We start from the raw sequence: 27,485 nt of genomic DNA, 5'->3' as shown, positions 1-27,485 counted from the left end.
TACAACATGTTATTCACATGCTCTGTGATTAGCCCACTGCCTGATTTATTTGATTTTAGTGAATATAAAAATCCTCTCTAAGGGCTTCCTTAGTTCCACTGCCAACAGTAGTTCCCCATTCCTATTTCCCGTTAGGTCTCGAGTTGTTCCATCATGAGTTCCATGGTCCCCAGGGTTTCTGAGACCCCAAACCCTGCTGTGGATGGGGTGGGGGTGGGGTGGAGGGAGGAGCTGCTGGCTACTGATTGGCTGCCGGGCTCAGGGTGGAGGCACGGTGGAACTCACTATTTCCAAGTTCACGGGTGGTGAGGGTGGGGTGGGGATGGGTCCTGCAGTGGCTTTGTTTACAAATGTTGATGCTCACAAATTTACAATCCTGCTTGGGTGCCCTTTGCTGTCACCCTTTGTCCCAGTCTCTGCAATGTCCCCTTTTGCTCATTCATCTTTTGGCCACCAAGGAGAAGTTCATGGAAAAACTGAAGCCTCCGAAGTGATTTTAGTCTAGGCCACCTTTAAGCTTCCTCTCAACCGTAGGTGGCTGCAATTCCATGCAGTGCCAGGTGCGAGAATCTGGCTGGGAGAGCCAGGCTGTCTCCTCTCCCGGCCTGCGTGGCAGGTCACTCCCGCTGGGTCCTGGATCGGCCTCCTGTGGTCTGAGTCAGAACCCGGCAGAGAGTTCATGCTCCCCTGTGGAGGGAGACATGGAGCTGGCCCTCTCCAGCCTGTCCGTGGAGAGGAAGGGGAGCCATTTAGACAGGTGCACGGCCACATGCCTGTGGAACAGCTGGCGCAGGTACTTCCGGAACCTCTCGCCGACAAAGGCATAGATCACCGGGTTGACGCAGCAGTGCGTGTAGGCGATCACCTCCGTCACCTGCATGGCCAGGTCCAGGTGTCTGCTCTGCTGACACTGATTGCTGAACACAAAGTCTTGGAAAACAGAAATGAGTACAGTCAGATTGTAGGGGGTCCAAAAGAGGAAGAAGATGAGCATGATGACAAAAATCAGACGGACGGCTTTGGACTTCTTCTCATTTGGTCGTTTGAGCAGAATGTTTATAATGCCTGTGTAGCAGACGATCATGACCAGCAGAGGCAAAACCAGCCCCAAGAGGTTCAGTTTCAGAGCCTGAAATAATTTCCACTTTCTTAGGCTTTCGTGAGGGAAATGAAGGCTGCAGGTGTGATGATTGATCTCACGCTGGGTCTTGGAAAAGTACATGCCTGGGACAGAAGCCAAGATGGCCAGGGCCCAGGTGAAGATGCTGGTGATGACACCAAAGGTGACAGTCCGAGCCCGCAAGGCAGACACAGCATGGACGATGGCCAGGTACCTGTCGATGGTCAGCAGGATGATGAAAAAGATCTCACTGTACAAGCCTATGTAATAAAACCCAGAGAGGAGCTTACACATGCCATCGCCAAAAACCCAGTCATCTTTCAACTTGTAGTTAATCCAGAAGGGCAGCGTGAAGAGGAAGAGCAGGTCGGAGAGGGCCAGGTTGAGGAGGTAGATGCTGGTCATGCTTTTGAGCCTCTTGTACTGCATGAGGACCAGGACCACCAGGATGTTGCCGACCACGCCAATGATAAATACCAGCGAGTACAGAGGGGGCAGCACCTGGGCCCCAAAGGCCCTCTCATTGTCCTTCTGGCACGGGGTCGTATCCTCATAGTCGTATTCTGTGGTCGCATCATACGCCTCTGTGGTGGCCGAAACCTCCATCTTGACTTCTCCTACAGGCCCAAGGAAAATGGTTTCTGTATTTACTTTGCTATTAAAGGCAGTGGGCTCTGGACAACAAAGACAAGGCAATGGTTACATTTCTTCAACCACTCGACAAATGTTTACTGAGTGCCTACTGTGTGCCATGGCCTGGGGATGAAAGGGAGAGCTAGGGAGATCCAGGTCCTCTCTGCCTTCTAGGAACCTATAGTCTAACGGGGGTGGGGGGGAGGTGGGCAATAAACAAATGAGTACACAAATCATTAATTCAATTACTTCAGCAGTGAGTGTTGTAAAGGTAAAGTTCAGTGGATGGAAAGCCGGGCAGAGGGACATCTTACCACACCATTATAACCAACACTTCCTAAGCACCTCCCATGGGCTGGGCATTGCATTAGGGTTAAACACCCCTTGAGAAGGTACCACTAGTGTTCTCATTACAGAGCTGATGACACGGAGGTTCAGAGTGGTTATGAAACGTGGCCAAGGACACCCATCTGATGAGAACGAGTGCTGGTGCTCAGACGCAGGTATGCATCATTCTCACGCCCAGCCCTGAAACCGCTCAGCGTTCCTGCCTCCGTGCCCAGCGATGGCTTTGCACTGTCGAGTCCACACGGAGACTCTGGGAAGGAGTCTGGCCGAGAGTCGAAGACTTACAGACAGACCTTCAAGACTTTGGGTCTAAAAAGATTCTCCACCAGGAGTGACATAGTGCCCTGGGGGCCCTTGAAAACGTGTGGGCACTTTTTTGTTGTTGCTGTCACAAAGACTGGGGGATGCTACTGTCATTTGGCAGGTAGGGCCAAGGACGTCCTGCAATGCAAAAATTATTCTACCCCAAACACCAATAGTGCTGCCATACTGAAATCCTGTAGGTGTTCACATCCTTCACTTTGCAGATGAGGACACTGAGGGCACCAGAGTGGGCTCAGCCTGGCCCTCATGTGGCACAGGTGACAGGAGGTGTAGACCTCCTGTGAGAGCTGTGAGGGGGATTTAGAGGGCAGCACAGGCCAGGGGTCGGGGGGTGCCCTAGTGAGAAAAAGAGAAAACGGGGGTCAGGGGAGGAAGAGCTCAGAATGGCCTCAGGTGATGAGGTGAGACCATACAGTGACCAGGTGGAAGCTCTCAGATGTTTTTACCCAAGGTTGCCTTAAAACAAACAAAAAGAAAACAAAAAAGAACCACTCAGTAGCTTGATTTGTAGGACTTCTAGCCCCTGCTTTTTGGCATACCTTTTGGATCTTTTCCAATTGCTTGTTGAAAACAGCCCCCCAAAGTATGGGCTTTGGTGTAACCTATCGGCTGTGTGGTCTTGAATAGATTAATCTACCTCTCTGAGCCTCATCCCTCATCTGTAACATGGGGAAGTAACTGTGACCTTGCAGGACTAATGAGGTAATATGAGAAAAGTGCTCCCTGTCCCAGCACTTACCAGGCCCTCAGTAAGTATCAGGGACGTCTTTCCTTGCAATAGCCCTTCTCTGAGGCCTGGCCCCACTGCGTACCATGATGTCCCTGGCTCCAATGTCTAGGATGTCCCTGGCTGGCCAATGTACCCCACCCCAAAACTCCCCCGGCCAGATCTCTTTGTAGTTAATCTAGCAACTGATTTTTCTTGATGATGATGGGCGATGACAGTCCCTTCCATGTGAACGACACTTTGAAATTTTCAATATGTTGCCACCAATCTGAATTGATTGACCCAAATACCAACCAGTAAAGTAGATGGCACCTACTTCGTAATTCCTGTCTTGAACCCAGGTCTCTAGAGGTCTTCCTTCCACTCTCCCAAACAAATGTTTCCTGCTTACAAAATTTATATTTCTGTAGTGGCTGCTGGAAATCAGGGCACACATAGCGGGTGTTGGCGCCCTGGCTAGAAGAGGAGCTATTCTGTCAGGGTAGGAAGTGAGGGGCTTTCATTTCTCCTCAAATTCTTCCCTATTATGGCTACTCTTCCATCTCTGGACATGTCTCTACCCCACCCGCCCTCTCTCTGCAGAGACCCAGGCTAGCACGCACTAAAGAAGCTGTGTTGGCAATTTCTGATCTCTGCAGCCACTGCTAGTGGTGACAAGGGCAGATGGCTCAGTTTGGCACTCAGCACTTTTGGGCGAGCTGGCAGGTTTACAATGGAAGCAGCAAATAGCTTGGAAAACACAAAGGGCTACTAGTGCCAGGTTGACTCCATGAGCCCAGTTTCTGGGGAATTTTGGCAAAGGTGAAGGAAAGTAAGTTGAATCAGCATCGTTAGGTGCCATTTCCAACAGAGTCACCTCCAAACTGCCCCCACCTCCAACTCCATTTGCTACTTCCCCAACTTGGCAGGAACCAGGCAGCAACTCCAGGGCATTTTCCTAAAAGGAGATGACCTCGGGTGGGGCCTTGGAGAAGAAACCAAAGGACCACGTTGCAATCTAACCTGCCAGCCTGCCCTGCCCCAAAGTCTGCTTCAAGTTTATTGTGCAGTGGTCAGCTATAACCCGGAGCCTGAAACCTTCCAGCACTGGTGTCCTCTAGCCTGGGAGCTGATGAAGTCTCTGAGCAGAGAAAGGGCACTCTGTGCTGGTGAAAGACACCCGGGCCCGTGGCGTGCTGCCTGGCTTACACTGGTTCACAAGAGCCAATTGTGTGCATTTCTTCCCAACTCCAGATTCAGTATGTCGGTAGCTTAAAATTGACCATCGTGGGAGTATATACACCACAGAAATCAGCAAACATTACAAATCGGGGATGTTTTTTCAGGAGAATCAGTTGTTAAACATTTACCAGCACACCACTGCCCAGAGCTGTCCTGCTGCTCATTGCAGGAACTGAAGGATCAGTGAGTGGTGCATAGCCTGATGGCAGGATATGCACGGAAACTCTGGGAGTTTCCAACCCTTCTTTGAAATCTGGGACCCTCTAGGGACTCCTATGGAGGAATAATTGAGGGAGATTCCTGCAAGGAGTCACCATTCACCTCAATCTTTAGAACAAAATTCTGACCTGGTCTTTGTTAGTAAAACTGAATGGATGCCTTCTGAGAGGTCATCTGGCCAGATGTTGGAATCCTACTTCCTTTAAAGGCAGCAGTCCTGATTTTGAAGATCTTTGGTTCTAGTCTTCTTAAGCAATTGCTTCAATATCATATTATCCTTGCATTGCAAAGTTTTTTCTAATTAACATTTCCTTTGTGCTACAATTACTCCATACATCATGTTTGGTTTTCCTTTACAAGGGGAAATTTGGCAAGTAATTTCTTCTTCAGTAGGTTTTCTATAGAAAGCGTCTCTTGTCCCTTGATACAGGCTGACTTTCTTATTCAGTCACCAAAAATCAATCATTCATGAAAGCTTCCTTTTTAGCAAGAAAGTGTTTTACATCTGAGCACTCAGCCTTATAAATGTACCCATTCTCAGTATTGTTACACCATGCTGCATTGCCTTGCACATACATCACTGCATCTGCATCGCATCTTAGGCATTTGCCTGGTGCTCAGAGAATCCCCCACCTTTGAGGAGACCCTGCTTACATGCATGTTTTTAAACAAGGGTGTCCTTAAGAGTGATTGACAAGACAGATAAGACAAATGCTACTTACTCTGGGTCCCAGGGATTTTGTCCACGATGTCCTTGTGTCTGGAGCTCTCCAGAGTTTTATGAATTCAAGGTTCAAGGTCCTGACCGAGTAGGAAGTCCTCAGCTTCCCGTGTGAAGTTGGAGAATTGACTCCGGTTTCACAGTCTTTCAGAATGACAGGAAGAGGGCAGAGTTCTTCTTTTTGTGTGGTCAGATGCTCATGAACGGCCACGACACCTACCAGTGGCTGGTTCCTAGAGGCCAAGTTCACTGTGAGGATTTTCTCTGCTCACTCAGCTGTACTTGAGTCTTTTCCTGGGAGCTCTGCCTTAAGGGAATTGAGTAGGGTGGAGTTGGGTGGAGTTGACTCGGGGCAATGAAGTGTTCCCAGAACTTATGGAGAAATTGAAGACTGGGGTGTGTATGTGTGGGACGGGGGCAGGGCCTAGAGTGCTTGTGGTCAGCAGGCAGCCCCCCTTTTTTTTTTTTTCAAGATTGCAAATGGAAGGATTTCAACCAGAACCCTGAGTCCTGTTCCTTAACCAAGAGGTGGCAGCTTCTCTTTGGCGCCCCCTGCCTCCTGCGCCTCTGACTGCTCACTGTCCCCCTGCTCTCTGTTCCCCAGTTCCCCGCCTCCACACCCACAGAATGGTTTCCCCCGAAAAGCCTCCGGCATGGAGGGACTACAGGTCTGTTGGGTGGGCTTTGGACTTCCTGTTCTGATCCCCCACCCCTGTTCTATGCAGTAGTCAAACAGAGGCCAAGTTCAAATCCCAGCTCTCTACCTATGACATGGGCAGCTCACTACACCTTTCTACTCTGCTAAATGAGAACGCTGAACTATCACGATCACAGGAGGAGCATGAGCTCAATTTGCACACGAAAAATGTCAGAGTGTCCGGCACAGTGAAAATGTCTGATGAATGATGCCTGGTGTGACTCTCCCCACAGCTCCTAACATCTACTCTGCCACTGCACTGTGCCTTATGTAAAATGAGAATATTCTTGACCTCCCACACAGCCTTGCTGCAAAGTGCTGTTTCGGAAATCATAAACGCGAAAATGCCACTTGGCCCTTTGCGGCTCAGTTTCGCATCCATAAAATTTAGACAAGGTGGCCTCAGTCTGACAACTGATCATCACTCAGCTCCACCCTGAAGAGGTAAAGGGGGTCTGCACGTGCCTGGCTGTTTGTAGTACTTTGCTGGCGGATCAGTTTGCAAAGAGAACAGAAGCTTGTGCGGCCTGCCTCTTCCTTGGTCATGTCTAAGGTACCTCCAATTCTCAACCAGCCTTGCAGCTCTGCCCTAGGTTTCTGGGTACCCACGCCACAGAGGGCACACGCCTGGCAAATACTCGTGTCCATTTAACACATGTTTTTTGAGTACCCACCATGTGCCAGTCCCTGTGTTGTGTGCTAGGGATAAAGTGGTGACCAAAAGAGGCAGGCATCATTCTTCAAGAGCTCACAGCTTAGCGAGGATCACAGACAATTAAGCAAGTTATCACAATAAGGTAACTTTTTAAAAATTTCAATAGATTTAGGGGGTACAAGTGGTTTTTGTTACATGGATAAATTGTATAGTGGTGAAATCAGGTCTTTTAATGTCCCCATTGCTTGAATAGTGAACATTGTACCTGACAGGTAATTTTTGATCTCTCCCCACTTCTTGGTTTCTAATGTCCATTATTCCACTTTGTGTGACCATACATACCCATCGTTTAGCTCTCGCTTATAAGCGAGAACATGGAGTATTTGTTTTTCCATTCTTGCTTAGGATAATGGCTTCCACTTCCATCCAAGTTGCTGCAAGAGACATTATTTTGTTCCTTTTTATGGCTGAGTAGTACTCCATAGTATATATATCTGACATTTTCTTTATCAACTTATTAGTTGGTTGGTGCTTAGGTTGATTCCACATCTTTGCCATTGTAAATTATGCTACAATAAACATTCAGGTGCAGGTGTCTTTTTGATATAATGACTTCCTTTCCTTTCAGATGATACTCAGTAGTGGGATTGCTGGATTGAATGGTAGGTCTACTTTTAGTTCTTTGAGGAATCTCCATACTGTTTTGCCAGAGGTTGTACTAATTTACATTCCCATCAACAGTGTATAAGTGTTCCCTTTTCACCTCATCCATGCCAACATCTGTTGGTTTTTGATTTTTTAATAATAACCATTCTGACAAGGGTAAGGTGGTATGTCATTGCGGTTTTAATTTGCATCTCCCTGATGATTAGTAATGTTGAGCATTTTTCATATGTTTTTTGGCCATTTGTCTATCTTCTTTTGAAAAAAATCTGTTCATGTCTTTTGTCAACCTTTTAATGAGGTCATCTGTTTTTTTCTTGCTAATTTGTTTGAGTTCCTTGTAGATTCTGGATATTAGCCCTTTGTTGGATGTACAGTTTGTGAATGTTTCCTCCCATTCTGTAGGTTGTCTATTTGCTCTGTTGCTTATTTCCTTTGCTAAATGTAAGACCTGAAGCCATAACAATTCTAGAAGAAAATATCGGGAAAAAACTCTTCTGGACATTGGCCTAGGCAAAGAGTCTATGACTAAGACCCCCAAAGCAAATACAGCAATAATGTTTTAGTAAATAGGACTTAATTAAACTAAAAGAACAATTTTTAATGGCCTGAAAAGTACCCTGGGCTCAGGAAGGGTGTATGTGGGGTGGGAGGGGTGAGCGAACCCTGTAGAGCAGCAGTTCTCAAAATGTGGTCCCTGGCCAAGCAGCAGCAGCATTCCTTGGGAACTTGCTAGCAATGCAAATTCTGAGGTCCTATTCCAGACCTACTGACTCAGAAATTCTGGGGATGAGGCCCAGCAATCTGTGTGTTAACCAGACCTCCATATGGTGCCGATGCACACTTTAGTTTAGAAGCCATGGATCTAGATGTTCCCTGAGCCTTTGGCCCAAAGTCCCATGTGATCTTTTTCCAGGAAAGCTGGGCTGGACCAGATGTGAGCTGGGAAGACTTTTTGCTTGCTTTAGCTTGAGGCTGCTTAGTTGCCTGCTCTGTCTTCCCTTCATGAACTCACACCCAGGTCTCCTATAGCCTTATAAGGGTGGGAGACAAACCCCTTAGTGCGTACACGTGAGTGCGCGCGCACACACACACACACACACACACACACACCGTCTTACCACAGCATATGTGTACAATGGAGGGGAGTACAGACACAAGAGAAACCAGGGAAGAGGGATGCCCTTGCCCCATCCATTTCCCTTTGAGGTCACTCCTCTCACTAAAAACTTTGTGTTCTCTCCAGGTTGACATTCTGTCCTTGACTCCTATCAATCTTCCTCTTCCTTGGAGAGCAGGGGAAGGTGTGGCTGCTTCAGTCACCCCAGAGAGGCTGCAATGGGAGCCCAACACTAGGCTATACACCATTCTGGGGTAGCCTTCCACCGCAGCCCCGGTGCCAAGGCTGGGGGAAGAGATGCATGGGATCCTGCCAGAGGCCAACCTGGACGTCTATTTTTTTTTAACACCTACAGAGCCCCTTGGCCCTGGCTTTCATCAGGGTCAACCTCATGCTCATCTCAGCTGCTGGGCCTTGTCTTCTGGCCATGCCCTCTCCCCAAATCAGCGAGCTGGGGGTCTGTGGAGTCAGGGGCCATTGTGGACTAATTCCAGAGAAACAGTCTCCAAGTTATCACATCTATAAGGATGAGCAAGGTTTGAGGCTGAGAAGAGGTGGTCCCCAGAGTTGGAAGAAGGTAGGCTAAGCCAGTGCTGCTTCTGCTGGGCTGCATGTTAGAGTCACCTGGGGAACTTGAAGAACTACTGACATTCGGGCCCCACCCCCAGCCATTCTGATTTATTTGGTCCAGGGTACAGCCTGGGTACTAGACTTTTAATATCCAAAAAGTTTTAAGAACTAGAACCACTGACCCAGAGCAGTGTTTCTCAAACTTGAACATGCATCAACATCTAGAGGGGGCTTATCATTAATAAAACACAGATTCCTGGGCCGCAACTCCAGAGATCTGGATCAGTAGGTCTGGGGGTGGGGCTTGAGAATTTGCATTTCTAATAAATTTTGAGGACAATTGGTCTATAGGAATTCCCTGAGATAAAATTTGTTTCCTTTTTTTAAGCACATAAAATATAAGGTGAAAAGTTAAGTTCACCTACGTATGGCCCCTATGCCCCTGCTTCCCTCCCCAGAAGGAACAACAGGTATCAGATTCTTGTGTCACTTTAAACCTAGGCCACATACACATTTTTTTTTTTACAGACAGGGGTGCATAAAATTCACCTTGTCTTTCATATTTTTCACTAAACAACATACCCAGGAGATTCTTCTCCACCAGGAAAAAGCCTTTAGGCTTGTTTAGTGGCTGCAGCTGCCTGATAGGATGGGAACAGAGAGAAGTGTCAGTAAGGTGCACCTGAAGATTCTCATCTTTAGTTTGTCTAAGACTGTGCTTCCTTAATTTGATACCCCTCCTGTCAACCCCATGACCTGGCCTCTGGTCCTTCCTCCTTCATCTCACATATTTGCCTTTTGTGTCCTACACACGTCATGCACATGATGTGATCATGACCCCAGCCCTGTTTCTGCTTCTCCTTTTTTTTTTTTTTTTTTTTTTTTGAGACAGAGTCTCACTCTGTCGCCCGGGCTAGAGTGCCGTGGCGTCAGCCTCGCTCACAGCAACCTCAGACTCCTGGGCTCAAGGGATCCTCCTGCCTCAGCCTCCCAGAGTGCTAGGATTACAGGCGTGAGCCACTGCGCCCAGTCCGCTTCTCTTTTTCTGACTCAACGTCAACAGCCCAGAAACCTTATGTTCTGATTTAACCAAGAGGGGTCAGGGCCCTGCAGCCTGGCTGTCATTGAGGAGAACCTTTCAGGTCCAGCTGCTACCAGAGTAGGTCATCGTGCAAGAGCGGACGCTGGTGCCATGGCCATGGAAAGCTCTCTGTTGCCTAGTCCCGGGGCACACTGTTTAGCTGCGTGACAAAAGAGTTTGCTTCTGATCCCAGGCCATTGCCAGGACACCAAAGCCAGCTGTCGAGTGTCTCACATAAGGACAGGAGAGGCTTTGGGAGACACAAGAGGATCCTAGGCTGTAGTCCACCCCACCCCACCCCACCCCAAATTACCTCACTGCCCCCCAGCCTCCTACTCCATTCCTCTTACCTTGTCTAATTTCCCTCCCCAGCCTCTCTGCACCCAACCTGCTCACTCCACATTTCTCTCCAGGTGGTCACTTTTCTTCTGGCATCTCTTCCTCTCGTCGCCTGCCTGGCCTCTGGCCCCTCCCAGGCCCTCTCTTTCCAGCACTGCACAAGCTCCAACCTGCCCAACCCAGGGGCAAGGGGCCTACGGTCCTTCCCCCTGCCCCTGTCCTGCTCGTCCGTCCCACTGTGCTGGGTCATGTCCCACAGTGAGAGAGGCCATCAGGCACATCCCTGTCACATCCCTCTCATCCTCCATGGATCACCCGAGGCGCCACCTCCTCCCTGAAGCCTCCCTGTCCCCCACGGCAGGAAGTCATCAATGAGAGGCAGATGCTGTAGTGCTGAGGCTTTTAGCTTTTCTGGGGTAGGGGAGACAACTTCCTTGAGACCTCATTGTATAGGTTGAGCACTTTTGACAACAAATAAGGCAACTGACTCAAAATAGCTCAAAAAAGAAAAAAGAAAAGAAACCATTATTTTCTCACAAACTTAGGTATTAGCTCTGGTTTGGAATGACTCTCTCACATTCTCTTACAATGATTATTGATGATTTCACTGTTCATACATGTCTCTGTCTTTACAATCTCAAAACGCTGGGGCTTGAAATCACAAGGACATTGTTTCTACGACTCTGTGGGTTAGATGAGTGGTCTGAGGTGCTCTCGCTCCCATGTCTGGCGGTGGGGGCTGGTTGTCGACTGGGGAAGCCCCAGTTCACCTCCACACGGCCAGTCATCCTCCAATCGGCCAGACGGGCTTCCTTGCACGGCAGTCTTGGCCGGTGTTATGAGAGCACAAAGTGGAAGCTGCAAAGCATCTTAAGGAATAGCCTCGGAAGCCACAGAGTGTCACTTCTGCAAGCAAGTCACAAAGCCAAGCCACATTCAAGGAGTCAGGAAATAGAAACTACCTGTTTAGGAGGAGCTACAAAGTCACATTGTACAGGCTGTTTGTACCAGGATGAGCAGAATTTGAAGCCCTATTTTACCTTCTACCCCAATGCACAGGTTTCCTCAAGTTCCCTAGCCAAGGACTTCCTTGAAGTCCTCTCCTCTAATGGCCTTGTCATCCCCACATCCAGCCCCAGTCCCACGTCATAGCTCCTGGGTCTTACTTTCACCAGTATCTGTAGGTTTTCAGGCTCCCCGCTCCCAGCATGCAGCCCTGACCACCACCTCCTACCTCCACCACTCACGCCTCCAGCACCTCGCTGCCAACCGTTCTTTGACCCTCCAGTCCACTGATATTTCAGTTGTCCACGGACCTTCAGCCTCCTACACCCTTGCTCCCCGTCATGTTAAACCCTATGGGCCATCACTACGGCCCCTCCCTTACACACATTCGTGTCCTTTGCTCCTTCTGATCTTGTCATGTCCACTGGCAAAATCCTGTCCTACTTAGATCCAGCTCCCCACCTGCACCCGTGAAGCAGAATATGGCTGGAGAAAATCACACAGCCACACTGCCTCGGGTCGCTCTAAATGAATGATAGCCATATTCAAAGGGTCCTTAACGTCCATCAGCTGCATTTCCTTCTCTTAGACATTATTTCATACCATTTGCCTTTTGCTTAAACCTCCAACACCACACCTCTGCCATCCTCATTCTTCGCTGATGACCTTGCTATTTCACTGGGAAGATGGAAGCCATGAGAAGACACTTTCTGCAAGTGCCCACCTCCCCTGCTCCCAGTCCCGCTTTCCTGGGCCTTTCTACTCGGCCTTCCCTCCTGAGCCACAGGTGGACACTCCATGCTCCTGTTTAAATCCATCCCCTCCACGGCGCACTGGTCCCAGTGCTCTCACCCACTCAAGGGCATTGCTCTGGTAATTCTCTCCTGGCTCATCAGTTTTTCCTGCTCTACTGGATTATTCCTATCGGCATACACCTCCCCCCTTATGTCTTCCACCTTCAACAAGCAAGCCAGCCAAAAAACAAAGAAATCTCCCTTGATTCCACTTTTACCCCTAGGCACTGCCTCCTTTCTTCATTCTTCTTTACAACAGAATGACTCAGAGGGGTTGTCTTTCCTTGTGTCCAATTTCACTCCTCCCATTCTTTCTGGAACCCACTCCTCTCAGGCTCTTGCACCAACCACTGAGACTGCTTTTGTCAAGGTCAGCAGTGACCTTCATGTGGCTAAATTCAGTGGTCAATTCTCAGCCCTTCTTGGACTCAGCACATTTGACATCACTATCACTGTCTTCCCTGGTACTCTCTCTTCATCTGTGCAGGACATCACTCTCCCCTGGTTTTTCTCTGATGTCCCTGGCAGCTTCTAGTCAGATCGCACTGTTAGTTTCTGCTCCATGTCCCTCCTTTGAACTTGGCACATTCCAGGACACAGTCCTTGAATCTCTTCTCTTTCCTATCTGCTCTTATTCCTTTGGTGGCATCATTCTCTGTCATGGAGCCAATGTCATGTTCGCGCTGAAGACATCCAAATGTACATCTTCGGCTCCACCCTCCTCCCTCGCATCCAGGCTCATGTCCAACACTCTGCTCAACATCTCCACTTGAGTTTCTAAAACACATCTTCAAATCAAATTCCTGATCTTTCCCCAGAACTCTTTGCTGCCACCACCATTCTCGTCTAGAGGTACATGGCAGCTCCATCCTCTCTACTGCTCTTACCAAAATCTTGGAGTCATACTTGACACAAGTCTTTCAAATTTAGCATGTAATCTGTTTGCAAAACCTATTAGCTCTGTCTTCAAAACATATAACAAATCCAATCCCTTCTCACTATATCCACTGCGTCCACGTTGGTCCAAGCCACCCAAGACCTGCACACCCAGAACCACAATCCATTTCCAACAAAGCAGCCAAGTGATTCTTTCAGTTATTTCAGCAAAATTACCCTCTGCTGAGCCCTTCTATTGGTCCACAAGGTGCTACACCACCTGGCCCTCATTCCCTCTCTGATCTCACCTCTCACAACTCTCCCCGCCCCCCTTTGCTCATTCTGCTCCAGCCCAAATGTCCTCCAGGCTGTCCTTGAACATGCTGGGTGCATTTCCACCCCAGGGCGTTTGCGCTTGCTGTTCTCTGTCTAGATGCCCTTTCCCAGATGCCTGCAGAACCTGCTCCCTCACCTCCTTTATTTCTATAAGTTACTTTCTCAGGAGCATATCTCCTTCCCTGTTTTACTCATCACCGCCTGACATATTATGTATTTAACTTAGTTATTTGTGTACTGTTCTCCTCCAACATAATGCCAGCTCCCCAAGGGCTGGAATGTTCCCTCTTCTGTTCACTGCTGTATCTCCACATCATAGGTGCTCAGTAAGCATTTCTGGATGGATTAAAAATCACAAGAAGTTCAGAGGTGGGACGGCCACAGGGTTGGTTAATTTAGCAGCTACACAGCTTCATCCAGGACCCAGGCTCTTCTCGTCTTTCTGCTCTGCCATGCTCAGACCAGCTCTGCTCAGGGCCATGGCATAGCTGCTGGTGTCACACCCAGACATCATGACATCTAACAGAAAAAAGGGCTGCCTCTTCCTTTTGTCAATTTGTAGGAATAAGGAAGCTCTGCCATTCTGTGAGAACACAGCCACTTGGGAGGTGGATCCTCTCAGGTGACACCAGGACACAGCCCCTCCACCTTGCCTCCCGGGGCAGGCAGAGGGGACTGGACCTGCGGGGCGGAGTCTGGATGACGTAGAGCAGGGGAAGCTCCTCCTCTCGGGGCTTCTGCCACAGGGAGGTGCTTAGCAGGAAGCAGGCACTAGGGGGCAGGATTTGGGAACCTAAGAGTGAAGCAAGAGAGTACATTGTCCCCTCCCAGCCTATGCCACTCCCAACCTACCCCCAACCCAGCCTCCCCCCACCGCAGCCACCCCCCACCCAGCCTACCTTGACCCCAGCCTCCCTCCATCGCAGCCTGCCCCTACTCCAGTCTACCCCACTGCAGTCTGCCCTACTCCCAAGCTACCCCCACCCCAGCCTCCCCCCACCACAGCCTACCCCCACTGCAAAGGGACACATCTCTACGCGGGTTCCCGCTGGCTGAGAGCCCAAGAGCATGGCCAGTGAGCCCGCAGAGCCTGGAGCCTAGGGCTGCTAACCAGACCTTTGGAGGTCTGCAAGCTAAGTGCCTGCAAGAACCCAGCAGTGGCTCTCCAGGGGGTTGAGCCTGGTGGGGACGCAGTCAGGAATGAAGAGGCTGATAATGATCCTTTGTACCCCAAACCTAGGCTGCAGACAGAACCGTGTTTGTCCCTGTCAGCTGTGATATCCAGTGCGGAAGCTCTAAGTGATGTAGCTGGCTGGCGCTGGTATTCGTTCCCTTCTCCCTGGTTCGTCACACATCCATTCAGTGTGCCTTCTCTCTGCCAAGCACCGGGCAGTTAAGGGGCCTCAAAGATGAATTAGGTAAGGGCCGGAACTAGCATTGCTCAAGGGGAGCTCTGCGGACCAGCAGCATGAGCATCACCTGGGCACTTTTTGGATATAAAGATTCCTCAGACCTATCAAATCAGAGTCCCAGGAGGGGGAGTTAGACCCAAGAATCCAACAGGTGCTTCTTATTTATGCTAGAGTTGGAGAATCAGCTCTAGACACTGCTGTCAAAGTGAAGGCAACACTGGAGAGCTTATCAGCAATGCAGACTCTCAGGCCCCAGCACAGCCTACTGAATGGAAATCTGCATTTGTACCAGATCCCCAGGGGATTTGTTTGCATTGCAGTGTGAGACACCCTGGTCTACCAGGTCATGGTCTAGTGGGATAGAAGTCTGCAGAGGGGTCAAGAGATGCAGAGGAAGGTGGGTGGGGTCACAAACACTTTGCAGAGACACTTAGGCAGGGGCTAGAGAGAGGAGTTGGAGTCTGCCAGAGGACCAAGGGGGCAGGAGATGAGTGAAGGATCCTGCGGAACAGCCTGGTACACCCCAGCACCTTTCAGAGTAGAGATGTTCAGTAAACGTTTGTTGATGGGTTCTGAGATGTAGGCATTAGATTCACTGGGCTGCCCAGATAGATGGCTGCTTCCAAGACCCACCCTGAGGCTTAGCCGGAATGCCTGGGGTCCAGGAGTCAGACACTTGACTTCAGGTCTGGTTCCAACACTGAGTTGGGGACACTGTGGAGAAAAAGGCTTGCTCGCCTATTGCTGATGGGAGTGGAAATTGGGACCCCCTCAGTGGAGGGCTATTTGGCAATATCCATACTATCAGAATTTGAAGTGTATATGTCTTTTGTTCTGGCAATTCCACTTCTAGGAATTTATCTTATGAATATTTACTCATGTGGCAGAGATTAGGGTTACAAGGATGTTTGATGTGTGGGAGACTGGTTAAATGACCTAATGTAACCTTATGTGTTGACACAAAACACCCCCCAGGCTGGAGCACCAGGTGCGCGAGCAAAGGCAGCGTTCGTGTGCATGGTGCACGCTGAGTGAGCCGTGCAGGCGCCCACAGTGAAGCCACCTGTGTCTCTGGAAGGAGGCACAATGAGCCGCTGATATTTGTGGTGTCTGGTGAGGGGAACTGGGTGTATCTGTGTGCGGCTGGCTTTCAGTCATAGACTTCATCCAACGCAACATATCACACCAGGTTGGCTGCAGAAGCAGCTATGCGAATTCAGCTGACTTTTATTAAGCCAGGCGCTAGCGAAGTTTGCAAAATTGGAAAATGATACTACTCTTGTCACTAAAATTTTTCATCTTGGAAAATATAATTATTTTCATGAAAATGTTATATATGTTAACATGTAAGAGTTTTATTATTATTTTAAGTGACTTACTGAATTTTTTAAAGTTGTCAGCTTATACTACAATAAATATTAGTAGTCCACATAAACTAAAGTTCTTTGATGTCTTCAATTGTACTTTAGAGTGTAAAAATTTCTGAGACTGAAAAGCTTGAGAACCAGTGAGCTAGGGTAGACCAGCATATTAAGTTAAATTATTTAAAACTTTTGGTTCCACCTATTAGTAGCTAATGACATAGGGTAAATTAACTGTTTTTCTTAGCCTAACACTTTTCTCATCTGTGCACATTAATAAAATGATGTACATAAAGCATTTAGCACATAATAAATAAATAAATGTTGTTATTAGGATTCTCTTTTGTTAGACTCAGACTACCCACCTCTGCCTTAACGGTATTAAGTTGGTAACTTGAACTTGGTCATGGGGAGAGTGTTTACACCAGGGAAACTGGAGATCGGGAAAGTGCTGTTCTATCAGGCATACAGCGCCTGTTTTGGTTTTTCCTTCCAAAGAGCTGGTTGTTAAACATTTACCAGCACACCACTGCAGGGTACCAACAGGCCATGAGTGTACAGGGAAGATGTTTGCATCTTTTAAATCTTAAATCTTTGAGGGCAAAGGGATCTGATAATAATAACAAATTTTGCACCTGATTTTTATACAAATCTTTGATTTTGGCAGAAACCAGCTTTTACTTGAACGTCAGCCCATCCCACAACCAGCTGGGCCTGCCCACTTTCCTGATCACGGGGGGGGGGGGGGGGGGGGGGGGGGGGAGGAGGGGGCATTTTTGCACATGTGAGACGCACCGCTCACCTGCCCCCCATAGCCCAGTCCTGTTGCATGGAGAGGCTCCGGCCTCCCCCCCAGCATGTTGGCTGGGTTCTGCTTCAAGATACTCAGACAGAAGTTCATGTGGTGCCTTCAGTTGAGGTCTCTTTTACCCAATTCCTACTTCCCTTTTGTGAACTTTTAGTCTTGTTACTATCTTTCTTTGCCCTCTGTGGGTTTTTTTTTGGTGGCGGGGGCGGCGGGGGGAGGGGAGGCGAGTGGAGTAGGAGTATTTTGTTCTGTTTTCTGGCCTTCATTTTAAAGGTTTACTCTGCCCAAGCACTCTCTGGCAGTTTTCCTGTCATTGAGATGCGGGTCCGGATCTTCCAGCTGACAATCCTGTGTCCCTTACCCCTACAGGAGCAGGCCTACCCAAGGTCACTGAAGACAAAGAAGAGGGCGGGTGCATGAAGGGCTGTGTCTTCCTGGGCCCCCACTGACCACGGCCCTGCACGTGGCTCTGCCTGCCTTCCCCCCTCCCTCCCACACGTCCCCAGTCCCTCCTCAGCCCCTCTCTTGCCACTGCTGCCCAGGCAGTTCCCACAGCTTCCTCCACAGAGCCTGGCATTGAAGATCCCCCTGAGGTCGGGGCAGGAGCCAGACCTGAAGCTCACATGGGCAGGCCACCCAGGCGGCCCCACTCTGTAGGACGATGGGGCCAGTGCTGTCCACATCAAAGGCCATGTCCGAATTCGCGTTTTAGAGCAGTGAGACAGAGGGAGCAGGACTGTGTGCCGTGTCACACCACCATCCACATCCACACAGCTGCCACATCCTCATCCACGGACAAGGCGGAGGCTGGAGACAGGGTTTCACAGGGATAGATGAACTTTCAGCCATGCTGGGCACATGACAGGTCCAGCATTATAATTTTGGGAAGTTATAGGGAGGAGGGCTGTTCTCTTATCTAGTTTGCCTCCCTCTTGCTGCTGCTTTGCCTTCTGAAGCCATCAGTCAGGCAGCCTTAAGCTTCCCTCGAAGGTACCCCCGGGCTGCAGAGAACTCAGGAGAAAAACCTCCAGGGTCCCCTGCTCCTTCTGGACCCTGCCCCAGAGATCTGGTGCCCCAGGGCCTAGGCTCTAACTTCTGACATCATGAGTAGCCAGGCATGCTGTGCCCCTCACGTTGTCCAAGCAACAGGCAACGGCAGTATCTGGCCCCAGGCAGCAAGTGCTCAGCACACCAGTCCTGGGATCAGAGTAGGGCTCCATCAGATGCCAGCCACAGGACCGTGTGCAATTTTCTTTACCACTTATTTGAGCCTCAGTTTCTCCATCTGTAAAATAGGGGTAATATTTCCTTCTCAGAATTGTTGCAAGGATTAAATGTGATTTAATATGTGTCTGGCACTTGTTAGGTGTTCAGCTGATGGGAGCTACGTGGCTATTTCCTCACTCCAAGCCTTGGTCAAGCTGGCAAGTATCTGTTGAATATCTCCTACGTGCAGGAAAGCTGTCAAGAAACTCATCCCGCCCCCCAAGCTGGAAAGGGGAAGGAGAGGGTACCTTAAGGAAGTGCTCTAAAAACTTCCCCTCTAGGTCTAGGTTTTTTTAAAATTATTTTAGCCATTTTGGTGGGTATGTAGTAATATCTTAGGGTAGTTTTAATTTACATTTCCCTGATGGCTAATGATATCGAACATCTCTGTACATGCTTAGTTGCTATCTATATATCCCCTTCAATGAAATATTTGTCTTTTTTTTTTTTTTTTTCAAGACAGACTCTCACTCTGTTGCCTGGCTTGAGTGCAGTGGCGTCATCACAGGTCACAGCAACCTCAAACTCCTGAGCTCAATGATCCTGCCACCTCAGCCTACCAAGTAGCTGGGACTATAGGACTGTGCCACCACATCTGGCTTTTTTTTCTATTCTTTGTAGAGACAGAGTCTCACTTTTGCTCAGGCTGGTTTCAAAACTCCTGAGCTCAAGTGATCCTCCTGCCTTGGCTTCCCACCTCTGCCCATTTTCTAATTCAATTGTTTGCTTTTTTTTTGTTTCTTTGTTTGTTTGAGTTTTGAGAATGCTTTATAATCTGAGTACAAATATTTTGTTAGATATATTGTTTGAAAACATTTTCTCTGGGTCTGTAGCTTGTCTTTTCATCTGCTTAACAGGGTCTTTAACAGAGCAAAGCTTTTAATTTTGATGGATGGTGCTTTTGATATCAAGTAAGTCTAAGAACTCTTCACTTAGCCTAGATCCCAAATATTTCTCCCATGTTACCTTTGAAAGTTTTATATTTTTGCTTTTTACATTGAAGTCCATGATAAATTTTGAGTTACTTTTTGTATAAGGTGTGAAATTAGATTAAGGGTATTTTCGTTTGTTTGTTTTGCCTATGGATGTACAATTCCTCCAGCACCATTTTTTGAAAAGACTGTCCTCCTGTTGAATGCCTTTGCACCTCTGTCAAACAGTTGGGCATATTTGTGAGTCTGGTTCTGGGTTCCCTGTTTGTTCCATTGATCAATATGCATATCCCTCTGCCTAATTATCACACTGTCTGGATGACTATAGCCATATAATAAGTCCTGCAATCAGGTAAGTGGTTCTTCCTACTTTCTTCTTCTTTTTCAAATTATTTTAGCTATTCTAGGCCCTGTGACTTCCCATATAAATTTAAGAATAATAAGCTTGTCAATGGCTACAAAAATTCCACTGGAATTTTGATACTGTAAATTGCCTTAAACCTAAGGAGCAGTTTCGGAGAAAATCGAAACCTTTACTACGTTGAGTCTTCTGATCTATGAACATGGTTTATATCTCTACATTTATTAGGTCTCTTTTGATTTATTTTATCAGGATTTTGTAGTTTTCATCATACAAGTTCTGTACATGGTTTGTTAGATTTATACCTAAGTGTATTTTAAAAGCTTTTTGGAGCAACTGAAATGGTGTGTTTTTAATTTTGGCTTCCACTTGTTTATTAGTATGTCTGTACTACCCAAAGTGATCTACAGATTCAATGCAATCCCTATTAAATTACCAAAGTCATTTTTCACAGGTACAGAAAAAATAATTTTATACTTTGTATGGAACCAGAGAAGACCCCGTTTAGCAAAAGGAATTTTAGGCAATAAGAACAAAATGGGAGTTATTAATTTACCAAACTTCAAACTATACTACAAGGCTGTGGTTACTAAAACAGCTTGGTATTGGCACAAGTGCAGGGACACAGACCAATGGAACAGAATCGAGAATCCAGATATAAAACCATCCTCATATAGCCATCTAATCTTTGACAAAGCAGACAATAACATACTCTGGAGAAAAGAATCCTTATTCAATGAATGGTGCTGGGAAAACTGGATAGCCACATGTAGAAGACTGAAACAGGACCCACATCTTTCACCTCTCACAAAAATCAAATTACAGTGGATAACAGACCTAAACCTTAGGTGTGAAACTATTAGAATTCTAGAAGAAAATGTGGGGAAAAACTCTTATAGACATTGCCCTAGGCAAAGAATTTATGAGGAAGACCCCAAAGGCAATCACAGCAGCAACAACAGAAGTAAATAAATGGGAACTGATTAAATTAAAAAGCTTCTGCACAGCCAAAGAAACTGTCACAAGAGTAAATAGACAACCTACAGAATGGGAAAAAATTTTCGCATGCTACACATCTGATAAAGGACTGATAAATAGAATCTATTTAGAACTCAGGAAAATCAGAAAAAAAAAATATCAAACAACCCTATCAAAAAGTGGGCAAAGGACATGAACAGAAATTTTTCAAAAGAAGACAGAATGGCCAACAAACATAAGAAAAAATGCTCAACATCTCTAATCATCAGCGAAATGCAAATCAATAGCACAATGAGATATCACTTAACTCCGGTGGCATGGCCTTTATCAAAAAGTCCCATAACAATAAATGTTGGCATGGATGCAGAGAGACAAGAACACTCATACACTGCTGGTGGGACTGCAAACTAGTGCAACCTCTGTGGAAAGCAATATGCAGATACCTTAAACAGATACAAGTAGACCTACCATTTGATCCAGCAATCCCATTATTGGGCATCTACCCAAAAGAACAAAAGACATTCTATAAAAAAGACATCTGCACCTGAATGTTTATAGCAGCACAATTCACAATTGCAAAGATGTGGAAACAACCCAAGTGCCCATCAATACATGAGTGGATTAATAAAATGTGGTATATGTATACCATGGAGTATTACTCAGCTATAAGAAATACTGGGGATATAAAATCTCTTATGTTCTCCTAGATAGAGTTGGAACCCATTCTACTAAGTGAAGTATCCCAAGAATGGAAAAATAAGCACCACATGTACTCACCATCAAATTGGTTTCACTGATCATCACCTAAGAGCACATTTAGGAATAACATTGATGGGGTATCCGGCAGATGTGGGTGGGGGAGGGGATGGGTGTATACATACATAATGAGTGCGATGCGCACTATCTAGGGGATGGACACGTTTGAAGCTCTGACTCGGGGGTGGGGGGGCAAGGGCAATATACTTAACCTAAACTTTTGTACCCCCACATTATGCTGAAATAATAATAAAAAAAAAAATTAAAAAATATGAGTGAGTTTTGTTTGTTGGTTTTGTCCCTACAACCTTATTGAATTCACTTATTAGTTCCAAGTTTTTTGGTAGATTCCTGGAGACTTTCTATGTAAACAACCATGTCATCTTCAAATGGGAACAGTTTTATTTCCTCCTTTCCAATCTGTATGCCTTTTATTTATTTTTCTTGCCTTATTGCACTGGCTGAAAATTCCAGTTGAATAGCAGTTGTAAGAGTAGACATCCCTGCCTTATTCCTGATGTTAGGGGAAAACATTCAGTCTTTCTCCCTTGACTATGATGTGATCTCTAGGCTCTTTGTAAATGTTGTTTATCAAGTTGAGGAAGTTTCTCTTTAGTCTTTGCTGAGTTTTTAATCATGAATGAGTAAAATATTCTGTCAGTTTTTTTCTTGGTGTTAATATTCAATAAATTGGTTTGTTTTCTGGATTGTTGAAATTATTATTATAACATCATTCATAGTATTCTCTTAAAATCCCTTTTAATATCTGCACAATCTGTAGTAGCATCCCCGTTTCATTCCAGATCGTATTGATTTTTGTCCTGGTTCTTTCTTTCTCGTTAGTCTTTCTAGAGGTTTACTACTTTCATGGAATTTTTGAAGAACTAGCTTTTTGTTTCACTGATTTTCTCAATTGTTTTTCTGTTTTCAATTTTATTGATTTTTGCACTTATCTTTATTTTTTCCTTCTTTTTGCTTATTTTGGGTTCGTTTTGCTCTGCATTTTCTAGTTTCTTGAGAAAGGAACTTGGATTATTGATTTGAGACTGTTGTTTTCTAATGGGGGCATTTAGTGCTGCATGTTTCCCTCAGAACTACTTTAGCTACATCCCACGTATCTCTATATATCATATTTTTTGTTTTTATTTAGTTCTGCATATTTTTAATTTTCTTTGAGACTTCTTATCTGACCCTTAGATTACTTAGGAGTGTGTTTTTCAATTTTCAAGTGTTTAGAGATTTTCCTATTATCTTTCTGTTGTTAAATTGTAGTTGGTTTCATTTTGGCTTGAGAACATGCTCTATATTTTCAATTTCAATATTTAAAAAAAAATTTGAGGCCTTGGATATGGTTTATCTTAGTGAATGTTCCATGGGCACTTGAAAAAATGTATTAGTTGTGAAAGTATCTAAATTGCATATTAGGTCCCTTCCTGGTCAACGTATCTAGAGAAGATTTTTCATGACCAAACCCTAACCAATAGGAAGGTAGCATCCCACACTGTACAGCGACCCCTCTTGAAAATCCCTTTTTAACATTTCTGTCTTCTCTCCCCAAACTCTTTCTCAGCTGCTGCGCAGCTTCTGGTCTCTTCTCTTCCTCCCATGGTCCCGCACAGCCTTTGCAACCTCACTGGTGCCAGGCTCATCTTTCTTCCCAGAGCACACATCATACCCACACCCCATCCCACTCTCTCTATGCTTGTTGTTACATGTTTTTTTCTCCCAGATTTTAAAATTTGCCTCTTCACTCTGCATCTCATAAAGAATTTTCTTTGTGATTCACCCTCTTTAGAATGCAGAGGATATGGTAAGTAGCAAATGACTTTATCTCTCAGGGTTGAATTTAACCTCACCCTTGTATGTGTGGTGCAGATGTCTTCTTGGACATCTGCCCTGAGGTCTACACTGTGGGAACTATCTTCTCTAGTCTTTCTAGAATCTTTGAATACCATGACATAATCTTCATAATCTTGGTGCCATGTGTTATTTTGAAATCTGCTGGTGATATTTCATAGCTCTCATGAAAAGCAAAAAAATACTGCAGCTAATTTGTTCTGCCTGATGTTAACAGCACAGGCTTAGGAGTCAAGAAACACTTGAGCCCAAATCTCTTCTCTGCCATTTGATAACTACGCAAATATGATGGATCGTATAATCTTACATTGCTTTAGCCCTTGTCTGTTTCTTGGACACTTATAGAGCTGTGAGGATAAACTCGATAATGCATGATAAAACACTTGACATGTAACTGCTCGACAGATGATAGTTATTCTTATCATGTTTTGCTGTTGTGCTGTTGCCGTTATCAAAGCGATGAGGTTATGTGTCAGTATCTCTATGCTCTTCCTCTTTCTAGCTTTTCCTTTTCCTGGTCAGATAGCTACATGCATGTGTGAGAGCACCGACAGTTTCTGGGCATGCAGGTAGATTACATTTCCAGCCTCTCTTGCGTTATGTGTGGTCATATCGCTGAGTTCTAGCCAATGGAATACAGACAGAGTGGTATAAGCAACTTCCAGGCCAGCCCATAAAACCCTTCCATGAGCATTCTTTCATACTCTGTCTCCCTCCTCTTGGGTTGTGCAGTTAGATACACTGTGATCTCGAATGCCAACTCCAGTGAGGTCAGAATCACAATGTGAAAGATGCCTAGGATTCTGAATTAATACCTGAAGGAGGATTGCCTGCCCATTAGTAGTCCTGATTAGTTTCACGTAATCAAGAAATATACCTCTATGTGTTTAAGCTTGTTGTAAATTTTGGAGTTTGTTTCTTATAGTAGCTGGAATTTTCTTAACTAATATAGAACTTAGCACCTTGAAGTGGGATGCTTACATACAAAACCCCAAAATATGTAGCATTGTCTAAATGTTTAGGCAGTGGGCTGCAGAGAAACTGAGCTTAAGGTCTGGGTTGTCTAGAATTGGGGGTGGAAGGAGGAATGGACTGAGAAGGGGCACAAAGAATTTCTTGGGAGGGATGGAAATATTATGGTAGTTGTTTTAACAGATGTGTACAACTGTCAAGATTCATCAAATCATAGACATTAAATGGATATGGTTTATTATACATTAATTATATATCTTAATAAGTTCTTTGAAACAACTCCGCACATATATGGTAAACTCCCTGTCTTAGATCAGGATCCCAGACTCTGAGATGAAGATGAATGTGTAAGTAATTTATTAAGGAAATGCACTCAGAAAAAAACAGCAAGGGAGTCAGTGAGGCAGGACAGGGAGGGAGGAAGCCAGGCAATGGTGTGATCGCAGGCAGAGTCCCTAGGGCAGCCTTGGCCTGATCCCACAGCGGGGCTCTGACTCTGGGGTGTAAATTGTGCCTTGGAGTCTGTTCTGACTCAGACACGGGAGTTGGAGGGATTGCTCTGGCTCTGAACTTTGTGGGCAGGAGGCTCCAGTAGCCTGAGGGCAGGTCTGATAGAGTCACAGGTGCAAGCGGCTGGAAGCAAAGGGACACAGAAACAGAAAGGGGTGCACAGGAAAGGCAGGAAGGACTCGCCAGGGTACAGCAGAGCACCACCACCAGCCATTACCGTAATACTCCCCTTCTAGAAGGAGGACTCTCTTGGTTGTGATGAAGTCACAATATGCAAGTGTTCTTCAGAACTTTTTCTTTAAGAGAAGTGCAGAATTAAAGCAGTGATGTCTGACATACAAGTAAACTGCTGAATCCTGGTCGTCAGCCTCCAGAGTGGGATGCAAAGTCCAGAGCCAACAGAAACACTTCACCACTCAAGCCTTGAGGCCACCCGCCATCCATAACCCTCAGGCCAGATCCACAGACCTCTAGGGAGGAGCAGACGCTGCGGGTAGGGCTGGGGACTGGCACCTGACAGACCTGGGTTCCAGGACATGCCCCACCATTGTGTTGTCTGGTCTTGGGTTTGTTGCTTAAAAACTCACATCAGTTTCTCCTCTGTGAAATGATAAAACCAAATGCACTTACCTCACAGGGTCACTGAGATGAGGCATGTAAAGCCCTTAGGAGGGCGGCTGGCGTGATGGAAGTGTGGCACCCCCACCTACCCGCTTCCCTGCCACCCACAGCAGGCCCCTGCCCCTGTCCTCCTGGTCACTGTCCTAGTTCACTAGCCTGGGTCCATGCGTGCCCTCTGCTGTTCGGCACTGAGGTACGTTTCCTCCACCCCCACGCTGGCTCTCTTATCTTTTCCAGAGCAGGGACCTCGGGACACTTTTGTATTCATTCAGGATTTGCTTTGCTCAAAACAGAGGCTTTGATATGTTTCAAAAGTGCCCAGATTAACCCTGGGGGTGGGATGCAAAACAAAGTCCCATGTGAAAACTGACCGGTGTGCTCCTCCCACCCATGTGGCTCTTCTGTCCTTCTAGCCACTGTGGTGTACAGAAGCCTCTAGAATAGCTCGTTATTAAATACTTAGCTGTGAACAAAGCAGAAATTAAATTTTCTCACATGATAAGAGACATTTCTGATTGTTATTTGGAGGGAAGGGAGCCATTAGCTAAAAGATCTATTATGTCTCTGTCTATGTGAGTCAAACAGTAAAAGTTTCAGTTACACAAGACACGTCCTAGAGATTTACTGGATTTACTGACCAGCATAGCACCTGTTCTTAACAACCCTGTACCAGACACTCAGAAATTTGCTGAGAGGGGAGATTTTAAGTGCTCTTATCACAAAATAAGAATAGTAATAAAGAGGACAGGAGGAAACTAGTAGAGGTGATGGGTGTATTTATGGCATAGATTGTGGTGAGCATTTCACGGGCTTATATTTATATCCAAACTCATCAAATTGAATATATTAAATATGTACAGATTTTTGTATGTCAGTCATATCCCAACAAAGTGGTTTAAAAATCTATTATTCATTCACTCCTTTTATCTCTTGTTTCTGTTGTCTGTTTGCCTGTCCCATCTGCCCTGTCTCTGACATTTCCAGAGGCTTCTTATAGCGTGAGATACCGTGGAAAATAAAGACTTCACCTATTTTGCTTGGCCGACATTGTTCCAGTTTGTTCCTGTTTATCCGGAGGCATGTTGTACTTGCATTTAATTAGGAAGTACTTTCCAGAGCCTGGGGAGAAAACTGCATTTTCTGCATCATTTCTAAAACATTGTTCAACTTTTTTCTTCGTCATCGTATTTGTTTACTGAATTTGATACTAGACTTTTTTTTATATTTACATGAAAGAATGAAAATGAGCAAAAGGAAACATACAAAATGTTTAGATCCACAACCAGTGAACTACACAATCCCTCTCAGGAGGGACCCAAGGGAGCTGCCGGGGTATATTTTGAAGTCTTTTTGAACATGCAGGTTGTGTTTGTACAGATCTCCAAAGAGCAGACACCAAGCAGGTTTTACACACGTGAGGATTTCATTAGGGAACGTGCCTGGGAGGGAAAGTGGGCAGGGTGGGGAAAGGCTGGAGGAGGGGGTGGAGCTGGGGTGGAGGGGGTGCAGGGAACGCCAGGAGAGGTAGGCAGTGAGCCGAAGGAAGCACCCTAGACAGCCATGCAGCTCAAGGCAGGCTTGGAATAGCCTCAGGGGGGCTTTAAGCTAAGGTTGGCTGCATCTTCTGGGACTGGTTTGCCTCAGTTTCCCTGCACACCTGGTCACTGGTGGGGGTGCACACTTGTAACAGAGGGAATGGCCTGAAAAAGGGTAACGTTTTACAAGTTGGGTCTTTAAAACTCCCCCAACTCTTTTTGGGAATTAAAACCTACATCCCTGCCCAAGGCCTGTAATGGGGGGGGGGGGGGGGGGGAGTGTCCTTTGTTCTTTGTACCACAGGAGATGGCTCAACTGAATTGTGGGGGAGGTCACAAGATTGTCTTCACCTGGAGATGGGACGGATCAGAACTGTCAACTATAGTTAAACAGCAATACCTTGAAGCCGAAAATCCTCCCTTTAAAAGCTCTGTATTTGTACTTACAGGTGTGACAATGGCACTTTAAGATGAGAGTCTCCATGCTCCACATTTGCTGGCAAATTAACAAACCTCTCTTTCTCTCTCCTCAAACCACTTGTCCTCAGACCTCTGATGCAGCCTTGGGGACAAGTGCCAAACTTTCACTAACACTCTGGGCAGCATGGCCCGGTCCATGTTCTGCGTGGTTTCCGAGCCCGGCAGTGGGCCCGGGCCAGTCCAGGTG

The 27,485-nt window shown here is 46.4% G+C and overlaps 1 protein-coding gene across 1 annotated transcript; it reads right to left on the bottom strand.

Annotated features, from left to right (window-relative positions):
- Window positions 1-395: 395 nt before the first annotated feature.
- Window positions 396-5,464, bottom strand: CCR1 (C-C motif chemokine receptor 1). The gene is made up of 2 exons (XM_069473512.1): window positions 5,315-5,464; window positions 396-1,737 (listed from the first exon to the last, which is right to left on the bottom strand). Exon 2 carries the CDS (start codon window positions 1,724-1,726, stop codon window positions 659-661), a length of 1,068 nt encoding a protein of 355 aa, XP_069329613.1. The 5' UTR covers window positions 1,727-1,737; window positions 5,315-5,464; the 3' UTR covers window positions 396-658.
- Between the last annotated feature and the right edge of the window lie 22,021 nt (window positions 5,465-27,485).

This window comes from Eulemur rufifrons, chromosome 7 (assembly GCF_041146395.1).
Source record: "Eulemur rufifrons isolate Redbay chromosome 7, OSU_ERuf_1, whole genome shotgun sequence".
NCBI classification, from domain to species: Eukaryota; Metazoa; Chordata; class Mammalia; order Primates; family Lemuridae; genus Eulemur; species Eulemur rufifrons.
Note: the sequence above shows the minus strand (reverse complement) of the source record. Positions and strands in the feature narration are given on the sequence as shown.

Excerpts from the sequence above, each read along its gene's own strand:
- CCR1 (XM_069473512.1), bottom strand. The coding sequence starts at position 1,726 with ATGGAGGTTTCGGCCACCACAGAGGCGTATGATGCGACCACAGAATAC.